General features: G+C 33.4%; 1 protein-coding gene across 1 annotated transcript in view; it reads right to left on the bottom strand.

Moving 5' to 3' along the window:
- The window catches only part of TMEFF2 (transmembrane protein with EGF like and two follistatin like domains 2), a 218,205-nt gene that overhangs the window by 29,460 nt on the left and 162,578 nt on the right, over positions 1 to 26,167 (bottom strand). The window contains exons 6-7 of the mRNA XM_011355848.2: positions 17,973 to 18,121; positions 17,182 to 17,241 (exon numbers count right to left, since the gene is read on the bottom strand). Coding sequence (XP_011354150.1) covers positions 17,182 to 17,241; positions 17,973 to 18,121 — 209 coding nt within the window. The remainder of the gene's footprint in view (positions 1 to 17,181; positions 17,242 to 17,972; positions 18,122 to 26,167) is intronic.

Raw genomic sequence — 26,167 nt, 5'->3', positions numbered from 1 at the left:
TTTTTTTTTTTTTAATTAAAAAAATATGACATCATTTATGATACCTCAGTGGCCTCTTATTCAGCAAAAGGTAGATTTCAACTTTCCTTCCAAATGATTAAGGTTCCATACCACTATTCCTGTTTTAGCCCATTTGTTTCCCTTGCTCATCCCATGCTTCAGCCATCCCAAACTATTTGCCATTTCCTAAAAAACTACCTGCTTATCAAATGCTGTTCCCTGTGTTTATAATGCTTTTTTCTTTTTACTACCAGATAAACCTAATGCAAGCACTAACTTCTCTGTAACACCTGACTTCTCTTATTGCCAGTCATAGTTACTCCATTGGCTTGAATCTCTGCTCTATTACAGAAACATCTCTGGGTATACTGTCCTCATTTTTAGAAAGGACTTATTATGTCTTTTCTCCAGGCAGGCTGTGAGGATATAAGACAGCATGTTGTAAATTTAATGCATGACACAAAGTGAATAAAAAATAAATCTATTTTCTACTATTTCTATTATTTTATTTCTACTGCAGCACTCTTTAATGCCTTATTTTCTATTTGCTGTAAAAAACGTTATTTGAATAAGTATTATTTAGTATAAAAGTGCTTGTTCGAGTAACATGGCTCTCTGTATTTAAAGTTAGAGAGTGACTTGGGTGTAGTTTGTCTCTGAATTTCCTTATTTCCAAAAAGTCAAAACAAATATTACCAATATCAGTGAAAAATAGATCAACCCTCATAAGTTCACTAATTAAAATTCTGAACCCAATTAACTAACAAATCACAATCTCTCTAAGGCACTGCATCTTCCACTTGAGTAAATTTTGTGGTCAGGTTGTTTTGCTGTACCTGCCACTTTGAAGTCCTGGATATCACCAGCTTAAGAATCAGTGTACTTTACTTCAAAGGTGTCACAGTTTAAATCAGACCACTTGATAGTGTCTGAATAAACAGTCGCACTTTTCTAGCCTAGGAATTTATCATTTTGATGAGCTCGGGCAACAGTATTAACTATAGCAAGAAAGGTTCTGAAGAGACACTCTACTAATTTGCTAATTGCTTTTAGGATTTTAACATATTTATGCAAATTCTGGGGAAAGTCATTGGACTCACAGACTGAGCACTTCAGTCTGTGACTTTATGTGCTATCACTATATAGAGTAATGGATGAGACTGTTGTCAGGAACAGACATTGAGATTATCTACCTAAGATCAGAACATTAGGGCTCATGGTCAAATAGAGGACCCAATGCAGTTCTCCCTGGGGTTTAGTGCACAACAACAACTACAATCAAGGGTGCGTTAAATCTCAATTCTGAGATTTTGCCACCTGCATGGCAATGCCTACTATTCAAAGATATTGTAACTCATTTCACAGGTGCTAGCAGAAGATAATGGAAATGCGTAAAAGGAGAAAAAGGCAAGGAAATAGAGAAAGAGTTATATTAGTATTAAAATTACATTAAATGTAAAATAAAAATGTTAAAATGATTTGCGACAAGTGAAAAATTTGAATGACTGCCAGCTGGTCTTAGGAATTATGACTTTTATGCTAAGGATAAGAGATGAGACGTATCATCATTTTAAGTTTCTGATGCTGTCATATTTTTCCATCAAAATTTCTATTTAATTTCTAATTTTGCATAGGTCAAAATATTCCTAGGCATTTGAGTGTTGGCAGTTTTCTGTCAAAACAGCTTTTCTTTAATCCCTTAATTTTAATCCCTTAATTTTAAAAACATTTGTTTTCATTTATAAGGTCTATTTTTAACCTCTCGTAACCATTTCCCAATATAGAAATATTGTGGATCTTATAATGAAAGTCATCAGAAACCAGAAGTCATTTACTAGTAATTAGATTGAAGTAGACCTTGCAGTAGACACAGGAATTCCAAACATCTGCATTTTCTGTTAAGCATGAGGGGACATCTAGCATAGTAATTTCTTGGTGACAACTCTGGCCTATAGTAGGATTCCACTGCCTCTTATATATTTGACAGTTTCAAAAAAAAAAAAACACCCTACCTCCTAGTGCTCTAAAAACACAATGCTAAAGGGGGATGACCAATAATAGACATTGGTAGATCAGGATAATATGACAAATTGGATGAACTGACAGGCAGGTGATGAATAATTTTAATATAACCCTAAAAATAGAGAAAGGATGTTTGTACATTGACACTTCTCTAAAAGCAGATGGATATGCATGACCTGAGTTTTTAGACAGGTGTCAGGAATATTGATGGTTGATATGGGAATGATCATTTTCTTGGCACTGTTGCTGTAGACAGTTTGCATGATTAATGATGCCTCTTAGTCTTTTTTTTTCCTCCGAGGGGCAGAAAGGGAACCTTTGTCATCCCAAGGAATGTAAGAATTCTGCCTAAAGAATAAGGCAGGAGAGCTTTATTCACTTGAAAGCACCATTTTCTTTTAGGGGGTGAAGAAATAGTAGTAAAATATACAAGTGATCTTGACATATGAGATGACAATGCCTGGTAGAATGATTATAACATGCTTATTACTAACAGAGTTCTACTCCAGGGCATAAGTGCCTGGCACAGATCTGAAGTGTGGAGTGCAGTAAGCCTGGGCTCTGACAGAAGCAAAAGTGAGCTGTGGCTTTGGGATGGATCCCATCACATATGGTGTTTGGGCGAATATTAAGAGCCACTCAAAAGAAATAGTATAAGACCATGGCAGGGAATAAGAGGTGTGATCATTTTCCTAAAGTTTATATTCATATAAAGTTTATATTTCAGGTTTTCAGAGACAATTTTCTGATTCAAATTAGTTAATATTGTTTCTAAATGCTGAATCTAGTAAGAAAGGGCTTTTCTTTTCCAAGAATAATACTGTTTTCTCAGATTTTTAAAATGTCACATAGAGCACTGAATGAACAATGCTATTTCAAGTTTTAAAATTAAATACAAAGTCTAATAATAATATGTAGATGTATTCTGCCAAACTCTAACTAGCCCTTCAACTAAAAATATTATGGTATGTAAAGGTAAATATAAACTATGAAGGTAAACTACAGAAGTTTCTTTTTCTTTAATAAAAGGCAACCATAAAAATTAAGTCCCAATGAGAAAACTTTGTTCATTAAAAGAAATAATTTTATTTATATTGAGAATTATTAACCAATAGATTAGATGATCAAGAAAACAAGCATTCTAGTTCTCTAAAGAAATCTAAATACAGAATGGGGCTCATTTCTATGAGGGGGGGAGGTGAGAATTTAATCTTCATGAATATAAGTGACTAGATTGTTTACTTCTTTATTTTCTATTAACCCAGAGAGAAGATAAGAGTTATAATTTAAAATCCGTCTGTTGCTGGTAGCAGGAATGTTTATGTTTCTATTTATTGATGAAATTCTCAATGAGTCAAACTCATAACCAAAATGTGGGAATGTGGAATGTGTCTTATCTGAAATAATCTCTTAATATTTTAAACTCAATTTTAATTGACATACTGCTAGATTCAAATTCTAATAGAGTTTATAATAGAACTGTAATAGGGCTAAGTAATATTATTTTAACAAGGCTAAGTAATATTACTTTAGGCTAACACAATTTTTACTCAGATATTGAAACATTTTATACATCTTGAACACAATGACCTCTTCAACCACTTGGGAACATGTTGAGGGGAAAAATTCATTGTAGCAATATGAATGATTGCCCCAAATAGCCCTGGTGCTTTTAGAAAATGGGGCTGAAACAAGAGTCAAGTCAATCAGTGGGGAAGACAACCACCTGGGACATAAATTTGAAGCTTTATGCATAGTCAAGGGAAGATTGAGGCCAAAAGACTTGTCATCTATTTTTTTATATGACCAATTAATACACCCACACACAGAAATGGGAAAATAGAACTCAAGAATTTATAAACCTTCAGTTTGAATTTTGTTAAAATTAAATCAAATTATGCTATCTAAATTAAATAATTATTTCAATCTGGAAAATAATTAACACTTTGATGACAACATGAAAAACTCATTGGCATTAGAAGTATTCCCATCCTAAATTTGTGCCAATGATAATTCCTTATAACTGCATATTGAGTCACATCTCACAAAGGGCTTTTGTTTCTAAAACGTGAAAAAGACAAAAAAACATATAATATTCATTTTAAAGATTCTTAGAGAGATTAGGAGATTTTTCAAGATTATATAGCATTTGAAAGTTGAACAGCTAGGTTTAGAATTTAGATCTTTTGGTAACCTGTCTGGTGTGTTTTCCACAAATTCAAAACATTTCAATAGGAAATTAACAAACCACATGCAGAATAACATTCGATAAATGGATTATAGATACTCGTATGTTATTTCATTTATTTGTACCAGAAAAATTTACTTCATTGTTTTCCTTTAATGACTAACTTTTGGCATAAAACTAGCATACATGAAAAAAAATTGTCTCACCTTTCGGAGATAGTCTGTTACCAAAAAAGACATCATATGTCTTTCAAAAATTAAAACAAATCTCTGACAATTCATTTAAAAACTCCTCCTTCTTTAATATTTTTTTATTCCAGAAAAAGGCAAATGATACACATACTGTATGAATAGATAGCAGTGTAAGTAATTCAAGACAGAAAATAGCATTGCTGTGAAAGTTATTCGTTTCAATACTAAAGTAATTACTGTAGCAAAGACTTGCTCATTTATCATTTCCTGTTGTCTTTGCTGTTTTTTCAAGTTGTCTTTTTAAACAAATATCCTCATTGTCCTTGTAACAAAACCAATAACTTTATTTCACTAGATATGATAGCAAACCGAAGCAGCAAGGTTTATTTCCTGTTCCAAGGAAGATCTGTGTCTGGGTGTCACTAAACGGTATTGCACATTGGTGTCCTTCTCTAAGGAATGTGGCACAGTCTAGTTGAGTACTAAGTTGCCATTTAAGAGACATCTTCAGGCTCCTCTTCTGTTCGAACTAGGAAGTTTTTCATAAATACTTGAGTTTTAATGCCGTTTCAAGCATTTTTTCATGAACAACACAATTTCAGTCTTAAGAATTGCCTTTGGACACTTTAATAGGATTTAGCCAGTTAGTTTTAAATATGTTTCTATGAACCAAGGTTTACAAAGATTTATACTGTGGAAGTGCCAGATAATAAAAAGAAGCTTTGAAACGGTTGCTGTTGTCTCCTCAAAGAACATTATGGAAGATCTTTCAAATAGGCAGTGTTTGCTTTAGAAATTTAGTCGAAATGTGTAAGGAGTAGCTAATACAGACAAAAAGATGACACAGTTTTGAACAGAAGCGAAGTAGAGACACAAGTCATTAGAATATTAGTTAGAAATGCTGAAAAGGAGACCCATTATTCCTATGAGATTTTCCTCAATAACTTATGATAACTAAGAGTATAACTTCCTCTTTAGCTAAACAAATTTTTATCACTCTGATAAGCTTTTTCCAAAACAGATATTCCTTCTTATTTGTGAAAACTTAAAGGATGTTTCTATTCATGAAACAGTTATTATTTTTTTCTAAAGTGTATGTGTGTGTGTTTGAAGCAGTACGATGAAAAAAAGAAACTTGGACTAAACCAATGATCTTCCATCTGAAATTGTATCTCCTATGAGGGCACAGAAGACTTGAGAAATGATCAGGGAACCCAGCTCTAGACTTCATAGTGTCTCCCAATTTCTAGAATGCACATAATATGTGTTTTTCCAATTTCTAACACCATAAAGTAGGATTTCCAAAGCTTAGCACTACTGGCATTTTGGCTGGATAATTCTTCATTGTAGGGGCCTGTCCTGGGCATTGCAGGATGTTAGCGGCATGCCTGGCTTTCATAGACTAGAGTTGAGTAGCGCGCCTTGCCCCAGACAACAGAAATATCTTGAGACGTTGCCAAATGTTGCCCCAGCTGGGAACTGCTGTCATTTGTCAACCACTTTCCCTCAATTTTTTGATTTCTGAACTAAATGTATATTCTTGGTTATAGAACCCTAAATCCAAAAAGATATCATTATAATCTAATCTTATTTTCAAATTTTACTGATGAGAATATTTAGGTTCTATGAGACTGGATACTGGTTTAAGTTTCGATACATTCACTTATAATAGAGGTGAGACTAAATCGAAAGTTTCCACATTTTTATTCCAGGCTCTTTCTCCTACAAAATGCTATTTGTAAGTCATTGGCTCTGAAATTCAAATGAAATTAAGAAATGAATATGACCACTCATATGATTAGAGAATAGCCTTGTAGAGAACTCAAAACAAAGATAATACATATGATTTCTAGTTGATTTTGGAATAAACAAAGTAATCCTATTCCGGCGGTATTATTTTTCTGCTATGATGATGACAATGTTAATAATCATAATTATAATGAAAATAACAATGGTTTTCTTAGGATAATGTTACAATTACCTATGTTTCTTAAGCACATACCAATTCATGGCTAAGGTGAACAGCTAAGAAGCATACTAAATTGCAGAAGGTGGCCAGCTTGAATGTTAAAATACAGTCCTGAATATCTGCTTAGATAAGTGAGAATTAATATTGACAGAGTGCTATGCTTATATATGTTCTACATATAGAAAATAATGTGAACACTTTATTAAAACTACCTTACAGATAGGTTTCTCTGGATTGCCTGTTGGTTCTTCCTCATGCTTCCAGAGCTACATTTTATTGAAAATCAGAAACAAAGGCATATATGCCAACCGTGAGCAAGGGCGAGTGGCTAGGGGTGTGGGAACAAGAGTGGGATGTGCGCAGAGATTATTTTGAGCAACCAAAAATCTTCAACTTCCCTGGGACCTGTTAAGTAACAGAAAAATAAATAGGAAAAAAAAACCTAGTGGTGCAAGATTTGTAGAATAATTGTGACAGTACATAAACAGTCAAGCTGCAGAAGTGAATTCAGATGTGTACTGCCTGACAAAACACTAATTGCTTGTTGGTTTCACCTCTGTAGACTAATAACATGATCTTTCTGGAATACTTAATTTCTGGAGGACAAATGGAGTTTGTTTTTTAGGCTTTATTTTCTGAACAATTTTTAAAGGTTTATTTAATGTTTCATTTTTTAGTTCAACAGATTTATTTCCATTATTAAATGAAATTTTTAAATAAACTATTCCTAAGAGGGGACTTTCTTATGTATGATTTAAATAGTTTTACATTTTAGAAAATGTTAAGAAAGGTTAAAAGCAGTGGATTTTTTTTTATTGGCCATAATTTTATAGACATATTATGTTATACTATCAAACATTGAAGATACATTCACAACTCTCTGCAGAACCTTCCATCTCATTCTGTGTGGGATAATTAATAAACTAATTCTGTTTATGTTTTATGAAATGTAATGTTAACGATGTCACCATAAAGGATATTTATCAGCATAAGTGCCAAGAATTACTTTACCACATACCAAAAATATTAAACTTGCTTTCTAAGATTTGTTCATTTTTCTTTGTTATTGGTCAAACCCTTTTTGAATTATCTGTTAAAGAATGGCTCTCAAAGTTAACTTTGTGTAAAAACTTTCTGCAGTTTTCACAATGTAGAAGGGCCTACCAATAATAAGGTTAATATAGGTATTCTGTACTAATATTGTCATTTCTTGGAGGCTATTGAATGAGATCTCAGAGGAACTCAGAAGTAAGAAGAGTGAGATTGCCCTGTGCTTTTCCAGAGCCCTACAGTGCCTTAAAATCATCAAATGGCTTCTGGGAGAACAGGCCTCCACTTTGCCCTGATTAAATTTACTGTATCTAGGAAATTAGGTAGATTGAACAAGAACTACACAGAAATGGAAACTCAGCAAAGGAGAGTCAGTGGCCAATATTGTTAGTGCAAGCTCCGACCATGGGAAAGGAGGTCCTGGCCAAAGGCACTTGTTAACTATATTAATTTGAGGGCAAGAGTATCCTTATTGTGTGGACATTTGCATCAGGCTATTTTAGCTTGGTGCTTTAAACATCTAAAGAATATATGCTCTATTTAGTCTTACTAAGTGAACTAACTCACTCATTCTACCTGGGCTTCTCAGAGTATTCGACTCTAAGAAGAGAATGCACTGGTCAGAGGATCCAAGTCCTCCAGGTAACTTTTTCTCATTGCAAATCAATACACAAACATTGAATTTAGTTAATTTGAGTTCACCACTGAGCTAAAACTCTCTCTTGATGTGTTGAAAATTTAGATTTCTGGGTCTACAAGATCAAGAGCTTTGATCCTGAATTTAGTCAATTATCTATTTCTTGCCCTGTCCTGTCCCAGTTGTTCCTCCAGTGAACCATTATATCCATAACGTGTTGCTCTCGTTGGTTCTCTGTCCTTGACTAAACTTGTCTCTCTGGCCGCAATTTTCGACCACTTCCCAAAGTTCACTTGGAACTGTGCTCTATAATCAGCCAATTCCCCTCTTCTCAGAAGCTCCACTCAAATTCTCATCTCTCTTCTTGCATACCAAAGCACTAGGTTTCCCTGAGAATACCAAATCTCTTCAGTCTTCTGACAAGGTAGTCCTGTTCTCCTCCTCTATATCTCAGGACTCAGAGATGGTATGGGGTACTGTCCTCCTTGGTCCTCATTGCTGTTTTCATGTGACTGGACCACTGCTTCCCTCAAGCCTTAGCACTGATTTCCATACATTGATATGCCTGAAGTTTGGCTCATAAATTAGGTTTCTCTTGATTACATTTGAGTTCAAAATAAAAGTCTGAGAATTTTCCTTGTGTTCATGAGCAGATGAAAACTAAAGGGAATAAGCTATGACCCATGAAATAAGTAACAGTGTTTAGAAATGCAATTTCTCTGAGAGATTTTAGTTTCACAGACATTTAAAAATATTTTTAGTTGATTATGTTTGTACACAGTCTCAAATCATCAAGATGTGAGAACTGAATTTTTAATGTGCTTGATAATGTGGGTTCATATGTTTGGGGCATGTCAGACTCGTTAACAAGAACAGCAAATCAAAGTGCTCTGGATATTGTGGATTTTTGAAACTGCTTGAATTCTATTGATTAGTTTTATGGAAAACGATGTGTCTTGAAATTATACAGAGCATTTGGACATAGCCTATTCTTCTTTTAGTTTTACACATTCGACTCATACTTACACTACTTTTCCTAGGAATGAAAATAACATGTGTAAGGTAAAAAGTTAAATTAAGGTGGAGAATTATGTCACTTTCACTAGTGATATCTAGTTTGAGCTCAAATAGCTTTTTCTCTTTGCGTCCTCTGCTTAGTAGACTTGTGTTTCCTTGATGATCAGTTTATGTTGAAAACATTTTTTCTGACCTTGATGCTCTGCCTCTTTAAGGTGTGTATGTGTGTGTATTGATGATGTGTAAATATTAACTTTTCTGAATGAAAATAATTTTTTACATAACTAGAAATAAATTATTGTATATACCACATTCTTGTTACTTTTGTTTGACACCTCCCCATCAGTATGGTCACCCATTACATGGTTTTTTTTCAAGTAATGAATATATAGATCCTTCAAACATATACCTTGGGATATAAATGACTAATTTTAAAGGTCAAATGGAAAAGAAACATAACAAATATCATGCTCTTGCAGTTCTGCCAAATGTTATGTCCTCTCCTTAAATTTCCATTTGAATCTCATTGGGATGATAATCTGGTGATTGTATTATTTTAAAGTGATCAAAATATACTATGTATAAAATTATGTTGATTGAAGGAAAACTGAAAATTGGCCATGTGAATGTTTAGACATATCAATGTGTTGAAGACATACATGGTAGGTGCTCAATAAATATTTCTTTATAGATGATTAAATCAGTCAAAGTTTCTTGCAACAGTTGTCATGTGACTTGAAGAGGAAAAAATAAACCTTTTAATTTTGAGTTCATAAATGACAATATATATAAAAACTCTAAACACATATCATATGAACGGACCATATCTCACATAATCTGTTATATTTCCTATAAAAATAAATTTTCCATTGTCAAATCAAATGGAAAATAATAATAGCCAGCTTACTAGTTGCCTTACATGATGTCTTTTAATTTAAAATTCAACCCTATGGAAGCAGACTTATCTCCATAGAACAGATGAAAAAACTTAGGTTCAGAAAGGTCAACTAATTGGCTCAGGGTTAAATAATCAATAAAAGTATGGCCAGTGTTTAAACTCAGCCTTGTCTGATTTTTAGTGGGTTTAACCACTGGCTGCCACACTTTTATAGAAAGGAAAGGTAGAGAAGTAACACCTCAAGGTGAAAAATTTGTTTCAGAAGGAGCAATTCGAATAGGAAAAAGTGCACATAAATGATGCAGAATGCATTTATGAACTGGAGCATAAAACACAAAGTTTTTCAGGGTGTCTATCAGGGCCCAAGGCAACAATTCAGTAGGAAACCTTCATCTGTATTGCAAATATTATTTCTGTGTTTATCTATAACTATGAACATAACATAATATTACAGATGACTGGCTACATGATTTTATGGGGAAAACAATGAAAGCACAGAAGTTCAAGAGAGCAGGAAAAATTGTGAGTTAGAGTTCATAGAAAGCTTTATGAATTTTGCAGTACTCTAATGTAATCCCAGAGGGGAAAATACTTGAATTGAGACACTTTTCCTCAGAAATCTTGAGAAAATCTTGACATCTTAATTCATTTCCTGAGCTTAAATATTCTAGGCTAGTCTGGTGGCACCATAATAGCCTGGGCAAACATTTTTATTTATTTCACTGTTGATACCAATATTTGTGCTACAAGCTGCTGCCTGCATTTGCTGCTATTTATTTATTTCCTACAGATCAAATTATTGGCCTAGACATAACATGCTTTCCAGTGAAGTGCAACTTGTGCTCATGAGCAAATGGAAAAAGCCTCCATTTAAATGCATATTTTTGCCACATGACTGAATTAATTCATGTTATAAATATGATATGTAACCACTTGATATTCATGTCTATGTATGTATAGTGGAAGAGCAATCGAGGCAAATAGTAGATAAATCAAGCAAGTGCCTTATTTGCATGGGTGGGTGGTCAATATGTTAAAATAACTGCATTCAGTTCCAGGTCAACCACTTAGCTTCTTTTAGCCTCACTTTTATTTCTCCTAGAGTTTTTAACCCTGTTTTACTGGATTGACATTAGAGCAAATGAGGTAATGTGAACGGATTTTTGTACAAGTGCAAAGTATCACACACACATTTTCGATTCATGTGGGAATACTTGGTAGCAAACACTGTTCTCTTTGGCTTCTCTTGTGTATGTAGGAAAACAAGAAACAAAACAGAAGAATTTTAAAAACAAACAATATAGTCCTTATAGGATGCTTATAATTCAAAGAGAAGAGTAACTCTTTGGAGCATCTCACACCAACAAGGTAGACGTCGTGGTGAAACATTTTTGAGTCTGGAACTCTCAAGGTGTAGAGTGAATCCCAAAGCCTCTAAGGATGTTAGTTAGTGACACTTCTCCCCTGATCCCTCACTGTTCACACTTTGCTGGAATTTGGAATTAGCAATGATGGTTTGAACCTTAGCTTTATTACATAGCCTTTTTACTTAATCTCCCTGAACCTCCATTTCTCGTCTGTCAAATGCATATAATAACTCTCTCACATTTCTGTTGTCAAGACTGAAGGAGACAATGACTGTGAAAAGCCTTTGTGAATTATAGTGGTTTCTACAAAGAACAAGTTATTATGACAATTCACTTAGACTATCTAGATATCGTTTCAAGATGTCAGTTTCCTCTTAGTGTCAAAAAATGGGTTGATGGAATAATAATAGAATGGATAGAAATTGGTTTAAATGTGTATTTCTAATTTCTTTCTTACATATTTCAAGACTGAGCTTAATATCTAAATTATTGCTTAAAGATAAAAAAGAGGTTTCTAAAGAGAACATTTTCTAAAAATTAACCCTCCCTAAATGTTACAAAAAAATGATGAACAATCACAGTGTAATGCGCAATAAGTAGACATAGGGACTCCCAGCACACCTAGACTCAGAGCTAGGGAGGCCCTGGCTCTCTCCCAAAGCTGGAGGTGACTCAGGGCTTGCTTTTCTCATTAACAGCTAATAAAAACAGGGGAAATTTCTTTTCCCCACATACATACTATAATCTAATGTATTTTTTTTGAATCTTTATTCAGGCTTTCTGACTGTTCTGTTATCCATTCCTGTTGAACCTGTAGATCCATGAAGAAGATAAGCTCTTCCTCACAGTCATTTCCCTCAGTATTCTGTGTTATTTATTTTTTTCCAGTTTGAAAATATATATAAATGTAACTCATTACTTTAGTTTACCATAGAAACACTATTGTTGAGTTATACATATTTTAATACTATGCTCTAAAATGTTATCAAAAATTGATTTAAAAAATCCCCAGTCATATGAATAGGTTCTTGGCATATTTTATAAAAATCGTTGAAGATATTACCTATTCTATGTTTTTCGGTGACGCCTCATAAAAAGATCTATGCTAAATTATTTTTTTAGAATTTGGCACTAGAGAAACTTTGTCATTGGCCTTTGAACTGATTATTTATTTTTATCAGACAATGAAACCTAAATTCTATTTTAGTATAGACCTAGGATGATGTGTTTTTTGTAAAGCCGAGGACAGTGGAATGCATTTAGCAGGGACTCTATAAAAATTTTCTGAATCAATTGATTCAACTATAATTTCTTATTTTACACTGGTTGCAAGGAAGCTGAGGAATAAATGCAGTAACTATAATATTCTATGTCATTAATATATTTATTTTCCTCAGCAGTTCTGTTTTTATGTTTTCAGTTTCTCTTTAAACAGTTTTATTGAATATTTTAATTATAAGCTACTGAAAATTATTTTGGAAATTGGTACAGAGCATCATAAAAGAAAATACATTTTATTTCCTAGATGATAAAAGATAAAATAACTTAACTTAATGGGTTATTTTTCATCTACCAACTTATAAAATGAAGTACATTTGCATTGAAAAAATATGTAGCCATTTTTCTGAAGCATGCCCAGACTTAGAAAAACACCCTCATAGGGAAAAAACATATAGCAGATGAAGAAAAATATAATAGTTGAACTTTACTTTTTTTCATGACAAGGCATGAAGGGGGTGTATATATATATATATATATATATATATATATATATATATATATATATATATATATATATAAAGAAAATGTTGCAAAGTTTAAAAGATGTAAAATATTTGCTATTTTAAAACTTCCAGAAGGAAAATTTAATACTAACAATGAAAATCCCTAAAAGCCCTAGCTTTGTGGTTTATTAAACTGTGTTCTCTGAACCTTTCTGCAAGTGAAGAGAAAGATCTAAATCTAAGCGCAAATCCTAGACTGATGAAGGAAGAATAACATTAAGTAGCTTGTTTCAGTTTATCAGACAGGGATCCTGTCATTCTGCCTTGTAACAAAGAGATCCAAAGCTCTTAATTCAGGACAGACTAATGCTCTGGGTCTCATTAAAGGAGAGAGGGCAGAACAGAGACCCAAGTCAGATACAACCGGAAAGTAACGGCAGGTATGATCTGGCAAACTCTTTTGTTTCCTGGTGTCAACTGCAGTCGTGTGCCTGTGAGGATCATGGAATCCACAGCTCTGCTTAATTTCTGTCACACTCTACTCCACAGCAAGGCAGTCTTGCTGAAGGCATGGCTCCCTTTGTTTGCATTTAATTTTGGAAATTAGTCCCTGTCGTCCTTACTGGAGTCACTTTCTTTTCAATTGTATTAAAAAGAAGAGAGCATATTTAAGATTTAGGCTTTCTTTAAAGTGTATTTCAATTTTTTTAAGCAGAAATGTTGTGTTCTTGAATGAATAGCTTTAAGGTAGGCTCAAAGGAAAAGAAAGTGTGGGGAAGTGAGGTTTGTTAAAGGGTTTTAACTTTTAGTATTAATGACACATAAGGAAAACATGCAAGTTAAGATCAGTACTTCCCTTTGGTGGGAGAGTCCATGAATGTTTGTTTAACAAGGGAAATGACTGTGACATTGCATTAGCTGTGAGTGCACAGCAAACTTCTAGGGATGTGAGTCGCGTCGTTCTTATTTTCCCTCCTTGGGGAGTTTGGAGCATGTTAAACGGAAGTTAAGAGGACGTGACATTCTGAGTCTCCAGTTGGTCGCTCACACTTTTTCCAAATTTTGTGTTCCAAAATTCAGTAAAATGCTACTGGAAGCTTGGAAATGTTGAGGAACATGACCATTATTTAAATCATATTATGCGAATCTAAAGGGGGTATACATTGTATTTTAATAAGATCATTGATGAAGATAAAATACTTAAATTAAATTCAAGGGGCATCATAAAATATGGAATCAATATTTAATTAGGAATTGACATCATCTTCCCTCCTGTCTTAAATTTGGATTTCAACGAACATATTTTTAAAGTTTACTTTCATCTTAAAAGTTTTTCTAGATGAATTTGATGTCAAACTAGAAGACCTTGAACAACACTGAGTATCTGAATAGTTTTCATTTGCATGTATTTAAAAACAAATACTCTTTTCTTCTCATGTTCAATTAAGTGATGTGACAGAAAATAATGTCAATTAAAAGCACTGACACTGAAAATCAGAGATTATGTTAAAAACCAAACTCAAAAGTGAATTTTTTCGGAATAAAAATTTAACTACTCCAAACTCTTTAAAAATGGACAGATTGTTATATGTAATACGGATAACATTGAGAGAGTGGTAAACTCCATTATGATATTTTTTGGTACAATTTTATAATGCACATATATTTACATATTGATACTAATCAATTTGAAGAGTTCTTTGTTTCAGGGACAAAATCCTTATGAGTTCAATGATGGATGGTTCAATGGAGAAAATATTCATAGAATGTTAAATTTTTGAAGATTTTTTCCAAATGAATTAGTTTGCCAAGCAAGTATAAAGATTTTTTAAGCACAGTATGTAAGCTATTCTTTAAATGAAAATGAGATCCTTATAAAATCTAGAAATATTATAGATTACAGTAAAATTAAATATGTCAGCCAGTGGCTTATAATGCTGTTAAGATATAGATATCGTTTATAATAAAAATGTAATTTAAATTTGACTTTATTGAAAACATAAAGCATGTATTATTAGCTTCAGAACTTGATTTTCTATTATTATCTTTTATTACTTTTAATATTTTCCTGTGGTTCAGTATATTCTAAAGTGCATTCTTGGGAACACTAGTACTATAAAACTTGATGCAAAAAAATGTGTTGTTCTTCAAATAAGTTTGATAAAAGCTATGTATTATGTATGTATTTATATTATTTTAGGTGTAATAATGTTACTATAATATTGTTTTAAAAAGGTTGATCTTTTAGAGATGTAAGTTAAAGTATTCGTGAATGAAATGATGCAGTTTCCGGCATTTATTTCCACATATTTTGAAAATGGGAAAAGTGGATGAAGGTGGGAATAAGGCTAAGTTAGTTATGGGTTGATGTTACTGAGTTTGAGTGATTAGTATATGTGGGTTCATTATACTATCCAGCCTACATTTGTGTGTATTTTGTGTTTGTTAGAAATTATCATTACAATATTATTGACTATATTCCCTGTGTTGTACTTTACACCCCTTGACTGTTTTTATAACTGGCATTTGTACATCTTAATCTCTTCTTCTTTTTCACTCATTCCAACCCCATTCTATCTGGCAATCATCAAAATGCTCTCTATCTATGGGTTTGTTCCCATTTTGTTCGTTTGTTTATTTTGGTACTAGATTTATTGGGGTGATCACTTCATAAGTTATGTGTCAAATAACTATGTTGTATACCTGAAACTATATAATATCATGTGTCAACTATAATTGAAAATTTAAAAAACAAAAAAACAAAAAAATAAAAATTGGAACTTAGTTCTAGACAAAAATTCTTCAAAACAAAAAAGTAAAACAATAAATGAAAGATGCATATCTCAAAAAATGTTATAGTGCACATAACAGCTGTGAGAAGTCCCGGGTAAAAAATTTATTTATTTATACGAGCTGTTCCCAAATGTATTGACCATGAATTATTCTTTTTAAGGAAGGCCTATTAATATCTCTCTTCAAGACACTTTGGGAACAGTTATACAATAGTAGAACTAATGTGTTTCCATGTATCATTATCTATGATAATTTCAGGTTTCTAGCACATGAAAAATTTTATTTACATGTTGAAAAACATTAAGATAAAAATGGAAAGTTAAAAAATAGAATCCTTTTATTATTTCCAAATTCTAAGAGGTCTGTAGTATCTATAAGAAAAACATTTGACTAATTTTTTTCAATTTCATCAAGATTTACTTTGAATAGAAATATAATATCAGAAATACTGTGAAAGGAAATGCAATTTCAAAAAGAATGAATAGTAGTGCATATTTTGAAAGATAAGAAGAAAATTTTTTTGATTGAATATTAGCCATCTAGTAACAAATGATAAGTAGCTTAATGGAAGATTCTGTTAAAAAAACACATAATTTTCAACTTCAACAATTTTATTTTTATGCTTTTTATCCTAAATTTTGTATAAAATGTAAGAGTCTGTTAAAATTCCATTTGCACACCCATAAGTTATTTCACACCTTAGGAAAATTATATTAGATAAAAATATTCCTCAAAATAATATTCTATAGTTGCTAAATAGATTTACATTTTTACATAAAATACTTTATAATTTTGCATGTGTTGGAAACTACATTTTAGTTTCTAAATAAAGGAATTTATTATTAAAAAATTATAAATCTCTTCTTAACTTTCCATCTAAATAGAGACAGCCTGTATTTCTATTTATAGCTGTCCTTTCTTTCCAACCTTTTTAGAGACTAGCAAACATTTTTATTGTTGACTTTTATGAAAATTCAAACAAGAACATTTGCATTTATTATAATATACTGCCAAAAATTGCATTAATTTCCATTGATGCCCATTAATTTGATAAATGTTTTGTCATTTGTACCATTTGCACTGTCAAAACAAGTTAATTATACCTTACTGACATTTTTGACAATTGCTTTAACTCTGGCAAAAAAAAAGGTCTTTTTTGCTTCAAAAAAATTCATCCTTGCCTATTGGAAGTCTGAATTAAGCAAGAGAAGACTAGCACATATCAGAAGTCTTGCAAGGTTCAACTTAAAATCAACGGTAAAAAATGAATACTCAAGACTATTTTATAGAAGTACTCAAATTTTGTAGTAGAAAATATTATATACCTGCATAATCCGTTCTTGCGTAATGCCCATCTTCAGATTTAGTAGTTGCAGTTGTGTTATCTGTGTTAAAAAATTAACAATAAAGATTGATCAACTATTTCTTAATATCTAACGTCAAACTTTTATTACTCCTCCAACAGTATCTTCATTGCAATAAAGTAATTTTACAACTATAGTGTTAAGCAATCTTTATACAAAGACAGATTTACAATGTCAATTTCGGTTTAGAGTGAATAATAAAACGATACCAGTTTTCTAAAGTTTAGGGCAAGAAGAAGGTTTACAATTATAATTAGATAAATTGGGTAAAAAATAAGTCAAAAACCAAGAAAATGTTTGTTTCTGAACAAGAAACAAAACAGAACATTCTCATACAACCTGCTTTTAAAAATGTACTTGAAATATTTCTATTGAATCAATACATAAAAATAGTGTGATTTACTTTTGATTTAAGGTTATCTAATAAATCCTTAGATTTTTTGCTAAAATGATACTGACTTTCTTTTTTTCCTCTGCAAGGAGAATGTTCGCTATCTTCTAAATAGCGGCTCCTGTGTTTATGGCATTGTGAGGATACAGTCCTATTATATGGAAAAAGATATGGACTATTGCCAAAAGGCCTTCAAACTCCTATAATCAACACAAATGCTACAGTAGACTCTACTATCCTTTATAAATCAGACCTGCCCTTCAGAAATGAAACAGCTGCCTAATAAGAAGTTATCTTCACTTTTCACTTCTACACAAAGACTGAAAACATTCTTTGAAATGAATTTTGGTATGAACATTACCTTGACATCGACCCAATGACATTACTTCAATTTTCTCCTGTTTCTGACATGATGCTTCTTTGATTTGACATGCATTATCATAAGATTTCCCATCAGAAGCACAGAGGGGATTGAAGTTGGTTTGAGAACAGTCAATGTTGCACACGCACCTAAGGAAGAGAGAAATAAAAATATGTCACATCACTAATGTTGTTACCACATTATACATAAAACACAAAGTGGAAGAATTGATAGGTGGGCAAAATGCAAGTTGGCAAAGCTGAATTGTTTCCTTCCAGGAAAGTTCCTTCACTTTTTCTACTTGAGATTAAAAGAAACACAGAACTAATCGAAAATAATTCAAAAGACTGAGCAGTGGATAAGAAATAAAAAGGAAAAACTCAGAAAATAATCTTCAGTTAATCTGTGTCACTGGAACTTTTAAAACACATACAATAAACTTCCATGCTGATTCCTGCAGAATTTGAATAGGCTGAAGTAGCCATGAAAATCTTAATATTTCTTTAAATGAAATCTTAGTGTTTGTTCTTTTCTCAGGATATTTGACTAGTGGAAGCTTGAGGAAAATGATTTAGAGAATATTTAACATGAAATAAACAAGAAGATTATTTGGAATGTAATCAGAAGTTAAATTTCTTCAGCCTACATAAAGATACACATGAAATGCGCTAAACAGGAATCTTCAGTGGTCCTTAACATTTTGGAGGGGCCACCAAACCCTTTGAGAATTAAATAAAAGGGGTGGATCACTCCTCGGAAATACCCGTACTTATATAAACAACTCAGCATAACATTTCAGGGGTTTCCTGGCCTCTGGCAGCCTATCCAATGGCCCCTTACCCAGGTATCTGCTCTTTTTCTTCTTTCAGTTTTAAATAATAAGTTGATATCACTCATGATTTTAATGTTTGTTAATATAACTAAAAATATGATGAATTAATAAGAATTAGGTCACCTGAATTAGAAGAATTAGATATTTTAAAGCAAACTTTTGATGATTTTTTTCTATGTTCTTATTAATTCTCTGTATTTTACAATCTACTTTATTACTCTGAATATTGCATTGTTTTTTTTGTGTGTGCATTGCCTTAGCATGTAAACATATATTTAAAATTTGTATTGTTATATTATTTTTCTATATGGAAGTTGTGAACCATACATTTACCTCCGTATATTTTCCTTAGAGCTGGGCATATACTATAATGATGACAATAATACCTGGCTTACTACATACTAGGTTCTTAACATTCATAGCTTTATTTAATCTTCTCAACAGCCATTTTATAGACCAATGATATCAGATAAGGTCAGAGAGCTAACAAATTGTGGGACGAGGACCCCCTATGGGTGTGTGAAAATAAAATACAATCCCTTTCTCTTGCCATGGAATGTGTATTAGAATTTTTCAGAAAACTTAAACATACTGATTTATAAGCAGGTTTCAGCACCCCAGAAAATCTGACGATGAAGCCTAGAATTCTGTATTTTTAAGCAGTCAGCCTGGCACCAGTTTCACTTCCTGGGAATCACCGCTTGATCGGTTTGTTGATTGAATGAGAGAAGGTTTGTCTACACACCAGTGCTTCTCAGAGTGTAGTCTTTAGACCATCTGTATCAGAATTAGCTAGATCTCTGTTAGAAAGGCTGGAAGAAAATGTGTTAATGCACTTCTTTTTTTATTTTTATTTTTTGTAAGAGAACTCCTTTAAGAGTACTTGGTTATTTTTACTTTCACCTATTAAATAGGAACAAATATCTCAGACAGATGGTAACTGTCTCTCGATACTTAAGTCCTTGAGGAGTGGCTTTCCTACTTTGGCTGTGATGTTGCTGTCTGATGACAGCTACTAGGATCATGGCATTGTTTACCTCAGCTGATTCTTGGCATCTGAAAAATCTGAGATCAGTCTAAAGAGAGTTTGGTCCCTTTTGCAGTGGATTTGGAGAAGTGATTTTATAGATCAGGCTCGTTCTCCTTAACCTCTTGTAGTTAATAAAGAGGAGAGGGGACTGACATTTTGTATTTTTTAAAAAGTGGCTCCATTTACCTTCAAGCCAGTTTAGGGTTTTGATAGTAGTTGTGTTAAACTCTAGGGACTATCTCCTTGAAAGACACCAAAATAATTATCTGTTAGTAGCAGAGGAATGGAGAGAAAATTTGTTCTAAACTTGTCTATCAGTAAATTATTTAAGATATTAAAGGCTTTGCAAGTATCTTCAAATTTAGCCCAAAGAAATTCAGAAATGTACACCATACATCATCCTGACAAAAAAAATGACTGGCAGTTCAGAAATCCATTTGATATCATAACAAAATCGTGAAATAAAATAGAGATGAAAAGAGAAACTTTGGTTCGAATAAATTGGCTCAATTCAATGTTTCAGTAAAAAAAATCTCTTACTTAAGCCATACGCTAAAGTAAGCAAATGTTCAGAATATTTTATAAGATCCTCCTTTTCCAGTGAGCTATTTTTTTTTCTATCTATTTGACTGATTTGATCTTAGTTTCATAGATTTTTCTGTTGCCGACATTTTCCCTTTTCTTTCTTAGCATTGCTCACTCAGGCCCTCCTTTCAAAGTTTGTTTCCCCTTTGGAAATCCCTGACTATTCCTGCCTCAAGTTAATCTTTAGGGAATGGCTAAGAAAAAGTATAGACATTTGTTTTTTTGTTTTTTTTTTTTTTTCCTCAAAGGAAAGGAGAACCTAGATTCCTTGAGGTGAAAATAAGGTACTATTTTGCTGAGACATAAGCTTCATGAAGCTTGGATTATATTTATCTTTTTCTCTGCTGTATACTGTCATTATATCTCAGTCTTTCCTATCTCCTCTATGGCTTTATATATATTAAATAACTGCAAAAGTATAATAAAAAATTTTGATTATGAATTTAATCAAACATTGGAAACTGAAAGCCTATGGAGAATATTTTTCTTTCTTTGAGTAGGTGGAAGAAGCTTCTACGATTTGCTGAATGATTTGAAAACTAGGTAGCCTGGGGAAAGGTAGATGTTATGATTAGCTTACCAAGGACTTACCATTCTTATGTTTATGTAAAACTCATAAATTCTGATTATATGATCTAAGTTTATTAAGCTTAATTATTTAGAAAATCATGCAGAATTCTAGAGCCATGTTGTGAAACTCTAACTTCATTTTGACCTCTTTTGGTAGTATCTAAATTATTTGTGTGTATGTATTCCCTGCTGCACTAATATCTAGTATATACTAAACTTTCAATAACTACATGGTCAATAAATGAACAGATGAAATGAATGAATGCAGTAACACAATTTTATATTCTTAAAGAATACAATGAATATAAATTATCATCACTGTACTGCCATAAGAAACAGATAGAAGGTAGCTAAATAATTTTCTTGGCAAATATTAAGTGTCCTCCTTGAGATGAAATAAACATTCAACTGAATTTGAAGATAATGATAAGAATAATATTGGCTTACTTAATGATAGTGCCTGTTCCAGTGCTATATGTTTTATGTTCTTACTCCTTTCATCCTTCTATGTCTACGAGGTAGCTATTATTACTATCTCTATCTTACAGAATAAGAAAATTGAGGCTTGGAGAAGTCACACAAATTGTACAGGAAGAACCTTATTTCAAACATAGGCAGTCTGATTCCAGAGCCTGCATCATTCTACATACTGTTCAGTTCAACGAAAAAAAAAAAAAAGACTCAAATTCCTACTATTAACTAATAAAGGAATACTCTGGATGAATGGGAATTAAAAAAACAAGGCTACTTCTACTGTTGGAATATTTATCATGATTTTATGAACTTAAATCACATTGACTCTAGTTTCTGTTTTACCAAACAAATGATCCAGGTTTTTTCATATTGGTATTAGAATGTGTTACTAGTCTGACAATTTAAGAATATATTATTCAGAATATATTATTCTTAATAAAATTATATAAAGTTTGCTTCCCATAAAAATACACATTTAGACAGACACTTGTACACTAAAACATACACCCCCATTAACTCTACTGATATTATAAAATTGGAAAGTTTTAGCACTAAAGCTTTCCAAGTCTCTGCTTCAGAACTTTTAAAGTATCTGGAATTTTTGGAAGTTGATATTCATGGGGCAGAGGGGTTTTGTGTGTTTATATGAATGAATGAATTTGCGTACATGTGTGTGGAGAGTGAGCTGTATGGTGGCACTTACTGCATTGTTAATGTGTCTATTCACTAGTTTATATCCTTACTTTTCTTCAACCTTCTCAAGGGCAAGCTGTCTTTTTCACCTTTGATTTCCTGGTATCTAGTACAGTGTATCATAGCAAATCTCCAATAAATACTTATTGAATTAATTAGTGAGAGAATGGTAGGATGGGTTTGTAGGAGTTAAAGAAAACAATCATTGTTGTAGACATTAACACACAGGAGAGAGAACCAGTGCGTTTGTTCATATAAACTCTCACCTAACTTTGTGCTACTTGGCACATGGAATCTCTAAGGAAGGAGAAGGCCCTTGAAGAACTGAGGTTCACCTTCTTCCTTTTATTTGTGTCTACACAAAGGAAACAGAGCACTAGCCCTTACTCAACTCAATGGCATAGAAATCTAATTGTGAAAAGGAGATGTTTTCACCAGCCAGGCTATTACTTACATTTGTGGTATCTGAGTGTAGTTTTGGGGAACCAAGATAATTTAAACGTGTTAGTGACTTAGTTTATTGCTACTCAAACAACTGAAAAATATAAGGCTCTCATAAAAAGGTGACATAATTATTATATAGTGCGATGGTGAAATTGCAGGTCACTCTGTACTTTAGCAGCTTATGTAAATTTCCAGGGTTTTTCTTTCTACAGAAATGAAAGGCAGACATTTTTAAAACAGAAACTATTCCTTCTTCACTGCCTTTGGCAAATAATTGCATTATTATTCATTCTGAGAGGAGTAACTAGTTAATTACAGCATGTCACAAGTATTTTATGTGAGCCAAGGATTTGTTAGGTTGAAGACTGCATGGATGCCTTTAAGGTTTTTTGTATGTTTTCTTTTCTTCTTTTTTTCAGCCTATCTCAGTCTTCTGACATTTTGGCACTGCGATTACATAGATTTCTTTTCTTCTAAGCTACAAAGAAAAAGCATCAGCCTTACTTGAAAATAATAATTTCAAGGGTCTCTATGTGGAAATACTACCCTCTAAAATCCTTCCAAGAAAATTAACACTGACTGAAAACCTTAGCTCTCTGAATCATAAGAAAAAAGAGAAACATCCAACAATTTTAAAAGACCACTTGATGGAATAAAAATCCTTAATTATAGGAAGTAAAAGGTAATGTCTAAGACAACTCACATATGTTTATAATTATCTTATGAATATATTGGGGGGCTTGACATTAATTTAATTCCCTGCCTCTCTTAAAATGGCTCTTCCAAGGAGGTTCTGCAGAGTTAAGTAAGCCTTTCCCATGTATTTAGGAATGCCTCGTTGTCTGCCAGAGTGTGAGGATGCTAATGCTGTGAGAAAATTACTTCTTCATGTGTCTGGTTTGTGGCTGCCCTCTAATTTCACTAGATTTTGTTTAATCTAGTAAATATACCTGTCACTTATTCCCCTCTCAATGTCCTTGACTAGGTGTCCATTCCGAATTTTGACCATACAACATCAATAATCAGTTTTAGAGCACCCAGTTGCACTGCATTTAGGTTGGCTTTCTGGCTTGTTTTGGACCTTGCTGGTTTGTTTCCTGTGAGCCTGTCTGGGGTTGTTACATAGATCCCTTCTGGCCTGGCCAGTAAATGAGGTCAGAGCCGCTGTCCGTGCTCTCCATCACGATGATAATGGATGAGCTGCATTATATTAATAACAGTAAAACAGCATGTACCTTTCATTCAAGACTCTTGTGATACTTTAAGCCCATTTACTCATTAACTGTTACATCACTCCTTTTGATGGAATTTAATTATTAGTATTTTATCTGTAAAGAAACTGTAATTCAGAAATGACATAGTTGTAAGGGGAAAAAAATGAGATAAGAGATGTAAAAATCCATTGAAAACTTAAACCATCTACAAAATGTGGAAAAGCATTGACTAAAAGGTAAGACTAGTAAGTCTACCATATTGTTATTCAGGTGACACGTGTGACCTGGGCCAATACTTTTTTTTTTTTTTTTTGAGAAAGGCCATCTTTTTAGTTTTGAAACCTAGCAGGAAGGAACAATGCACTTCTCCAGACACGCTACCCAGGAATACAGTGAGGTTTTCAAGGCGGACCAGACTTATCCTATATATAGAAAAAGCTTAGTTGCCATTAATATCTATCTCTTTACACAGAGGCAAAGCATAGAATTGGTCTGTTAGATGGAAAATTCTGGAGACTATCGTGAAAAGACTTAGGACAATGAATAGCCAGTCAGTAGGTATCTGAATGAAAAAGGAAGCTGAGCTGAATGGTCTCAGAAATTTCAAAAACAGAATAACATATCGAACAGGGGCAACAATTTCTGGGAAAGAGATTGATGCCTTACGCAGTCTTAGATAGTAACATGATGTCTTATATAGTAATATAATGTCTTATACTGTAATATCTTATATAGTAATAATGTCTTATATAGTAATAAAGGTACATGGGAATGTGACTAAAGCTTGGAATTTAGAATCAGACCTGTGTTTAATTGAGGCTTGATCATTTATTAGCTGTATGGCATTGGATTAGTTACTTAACTTCCCTGAGCCAATGAAAATGGAGATACTAATTTAAGATTGTAAGTATTAAATGAAATAATGCACATAAGCTACTTAACAGTTTCTGAGAAGTTGTAATTACTCAATAAATATTGGTGACTAATAACTTTTGGTTTAGTGGTTTCCAATCTTGAGTGCAGATCAAAACCTCTGTGTAATATTTCAACCTTGAGCCCTAACCCAGAGACTTTCACTGAAAAGCTCTCACGAGGCCAAGGTAACTGCAGTTGTCAGAATGCTACAGGTGGTTCTGATGTGCAGCTGTGGTGAGTTGCAATTATAGTAAATACATTTCCTCACCCTCTAAGACTAAAAGATTTTCCAGATTTCATGTAAGATTCACCATGAGAAATTCTGATGCAATAGGTCTGAGGTGGGACTCAAAAATCAGCATTTTAAGCAAGTTCCTTAGCTCTTTCTGGAGGTGGATAGCTAACAGTCTACTGAGAAATCTCAGCTACTCTGGGTCCAGCCACACCCTTTTTGCTCATCTTCATTCCCTGATAACGAGTTTAATATTGTTTAATGTATATGTTTCAGTGACACACATTAAAAAGGCTTTCCTTCATATGCTACAGGTGATATGTGATGGTGACAGGGCCAGGTGATTAAATGCATTGATCTAAAAACATTAATGCTGGAGCAGTCGATAGAACTGATCCACCAAGTAAAACCAAGACAGAGTGGTAAGAAAGACCAAACAACGGAGCAGCTCCACTGTGCCAGGCACTTAGCTTTGACTTCCACATGACTCTCAGGTTTAATTTTCACAAGATAGGGAGAAAGGTGAAAACTGAACTATCTCAAAAGATGGGTAGGATTTAACAGAATCATGATAAAGTGAATGACATGGGGAAATGTGTGGAGGCAGACAGTGCACCGGGTGCTGGGGAGACCGCAAATAGATCAGTCTGATTGGAATCAGCTCTTTCCAGCAAAAGTGGCAGAATACAACACTCTAGACAGATTGTAAAGGGCCTCCATTCCAGCCCAAGGAGTGGCCTTTATCTTCTAGGCAATGGGGAGTCCTGAAAGCTTTTTGAGCACTGGGTGATGAGAAGGTCAACGTGATGAAAGGGGTGCTTTAGGAAGATTATGTTTGCACTGGAGTGCAGGCAGAGGGACCAGTCACCAGGCTATTGCCGTCAGCTAGAGGGACTACCAAGGAAAGCCCAGGAGTGAGGCATTCACACTGAAGGACTAAAAAGAAGAATCGATAGGGCTTAGTGACTTGATACTGAAGGCACATTACAAGGGAGTACTAAGGCAAAAATGTCACTACTATGCACGTCCTGTTCTACCCTTTCCTGCTTTTTTTCCTGACCTGTGTTGTGTTCCAAGTCGAGAAATGATGAGAGGAGCAGGCAGGCTCAAGGAGGCAGCTGTGTGTGGGGCTCAGAAAGGCATGCTTTCCTCTCCTGGCAGGGAGAATTTTCTTGCTTTGCTATTGGGGCAGGGGTAAACAGGGTT

This window comes from Pteropus vampyrus, unplaced genomic scaffold, assembly GCF_000151845.1.
Source record: "Pteropus vampyrus isolate Shadow unplaced genomic scaffold, Pvam_2.0 Scaffold2, whole genome shotgun sequence".
Lineage (NCBI taxonomy): Eukaryota > Metazoa > Chordata > Mammalia > Chiroptera > Pteropodidae > Pteropus > Pteropus vampyrus.
The sequence above is the reverse complement of the archived record's forward strand: the minus strand, read 5'-3'. Positions and strand labels throughout refer to the sequence as shown.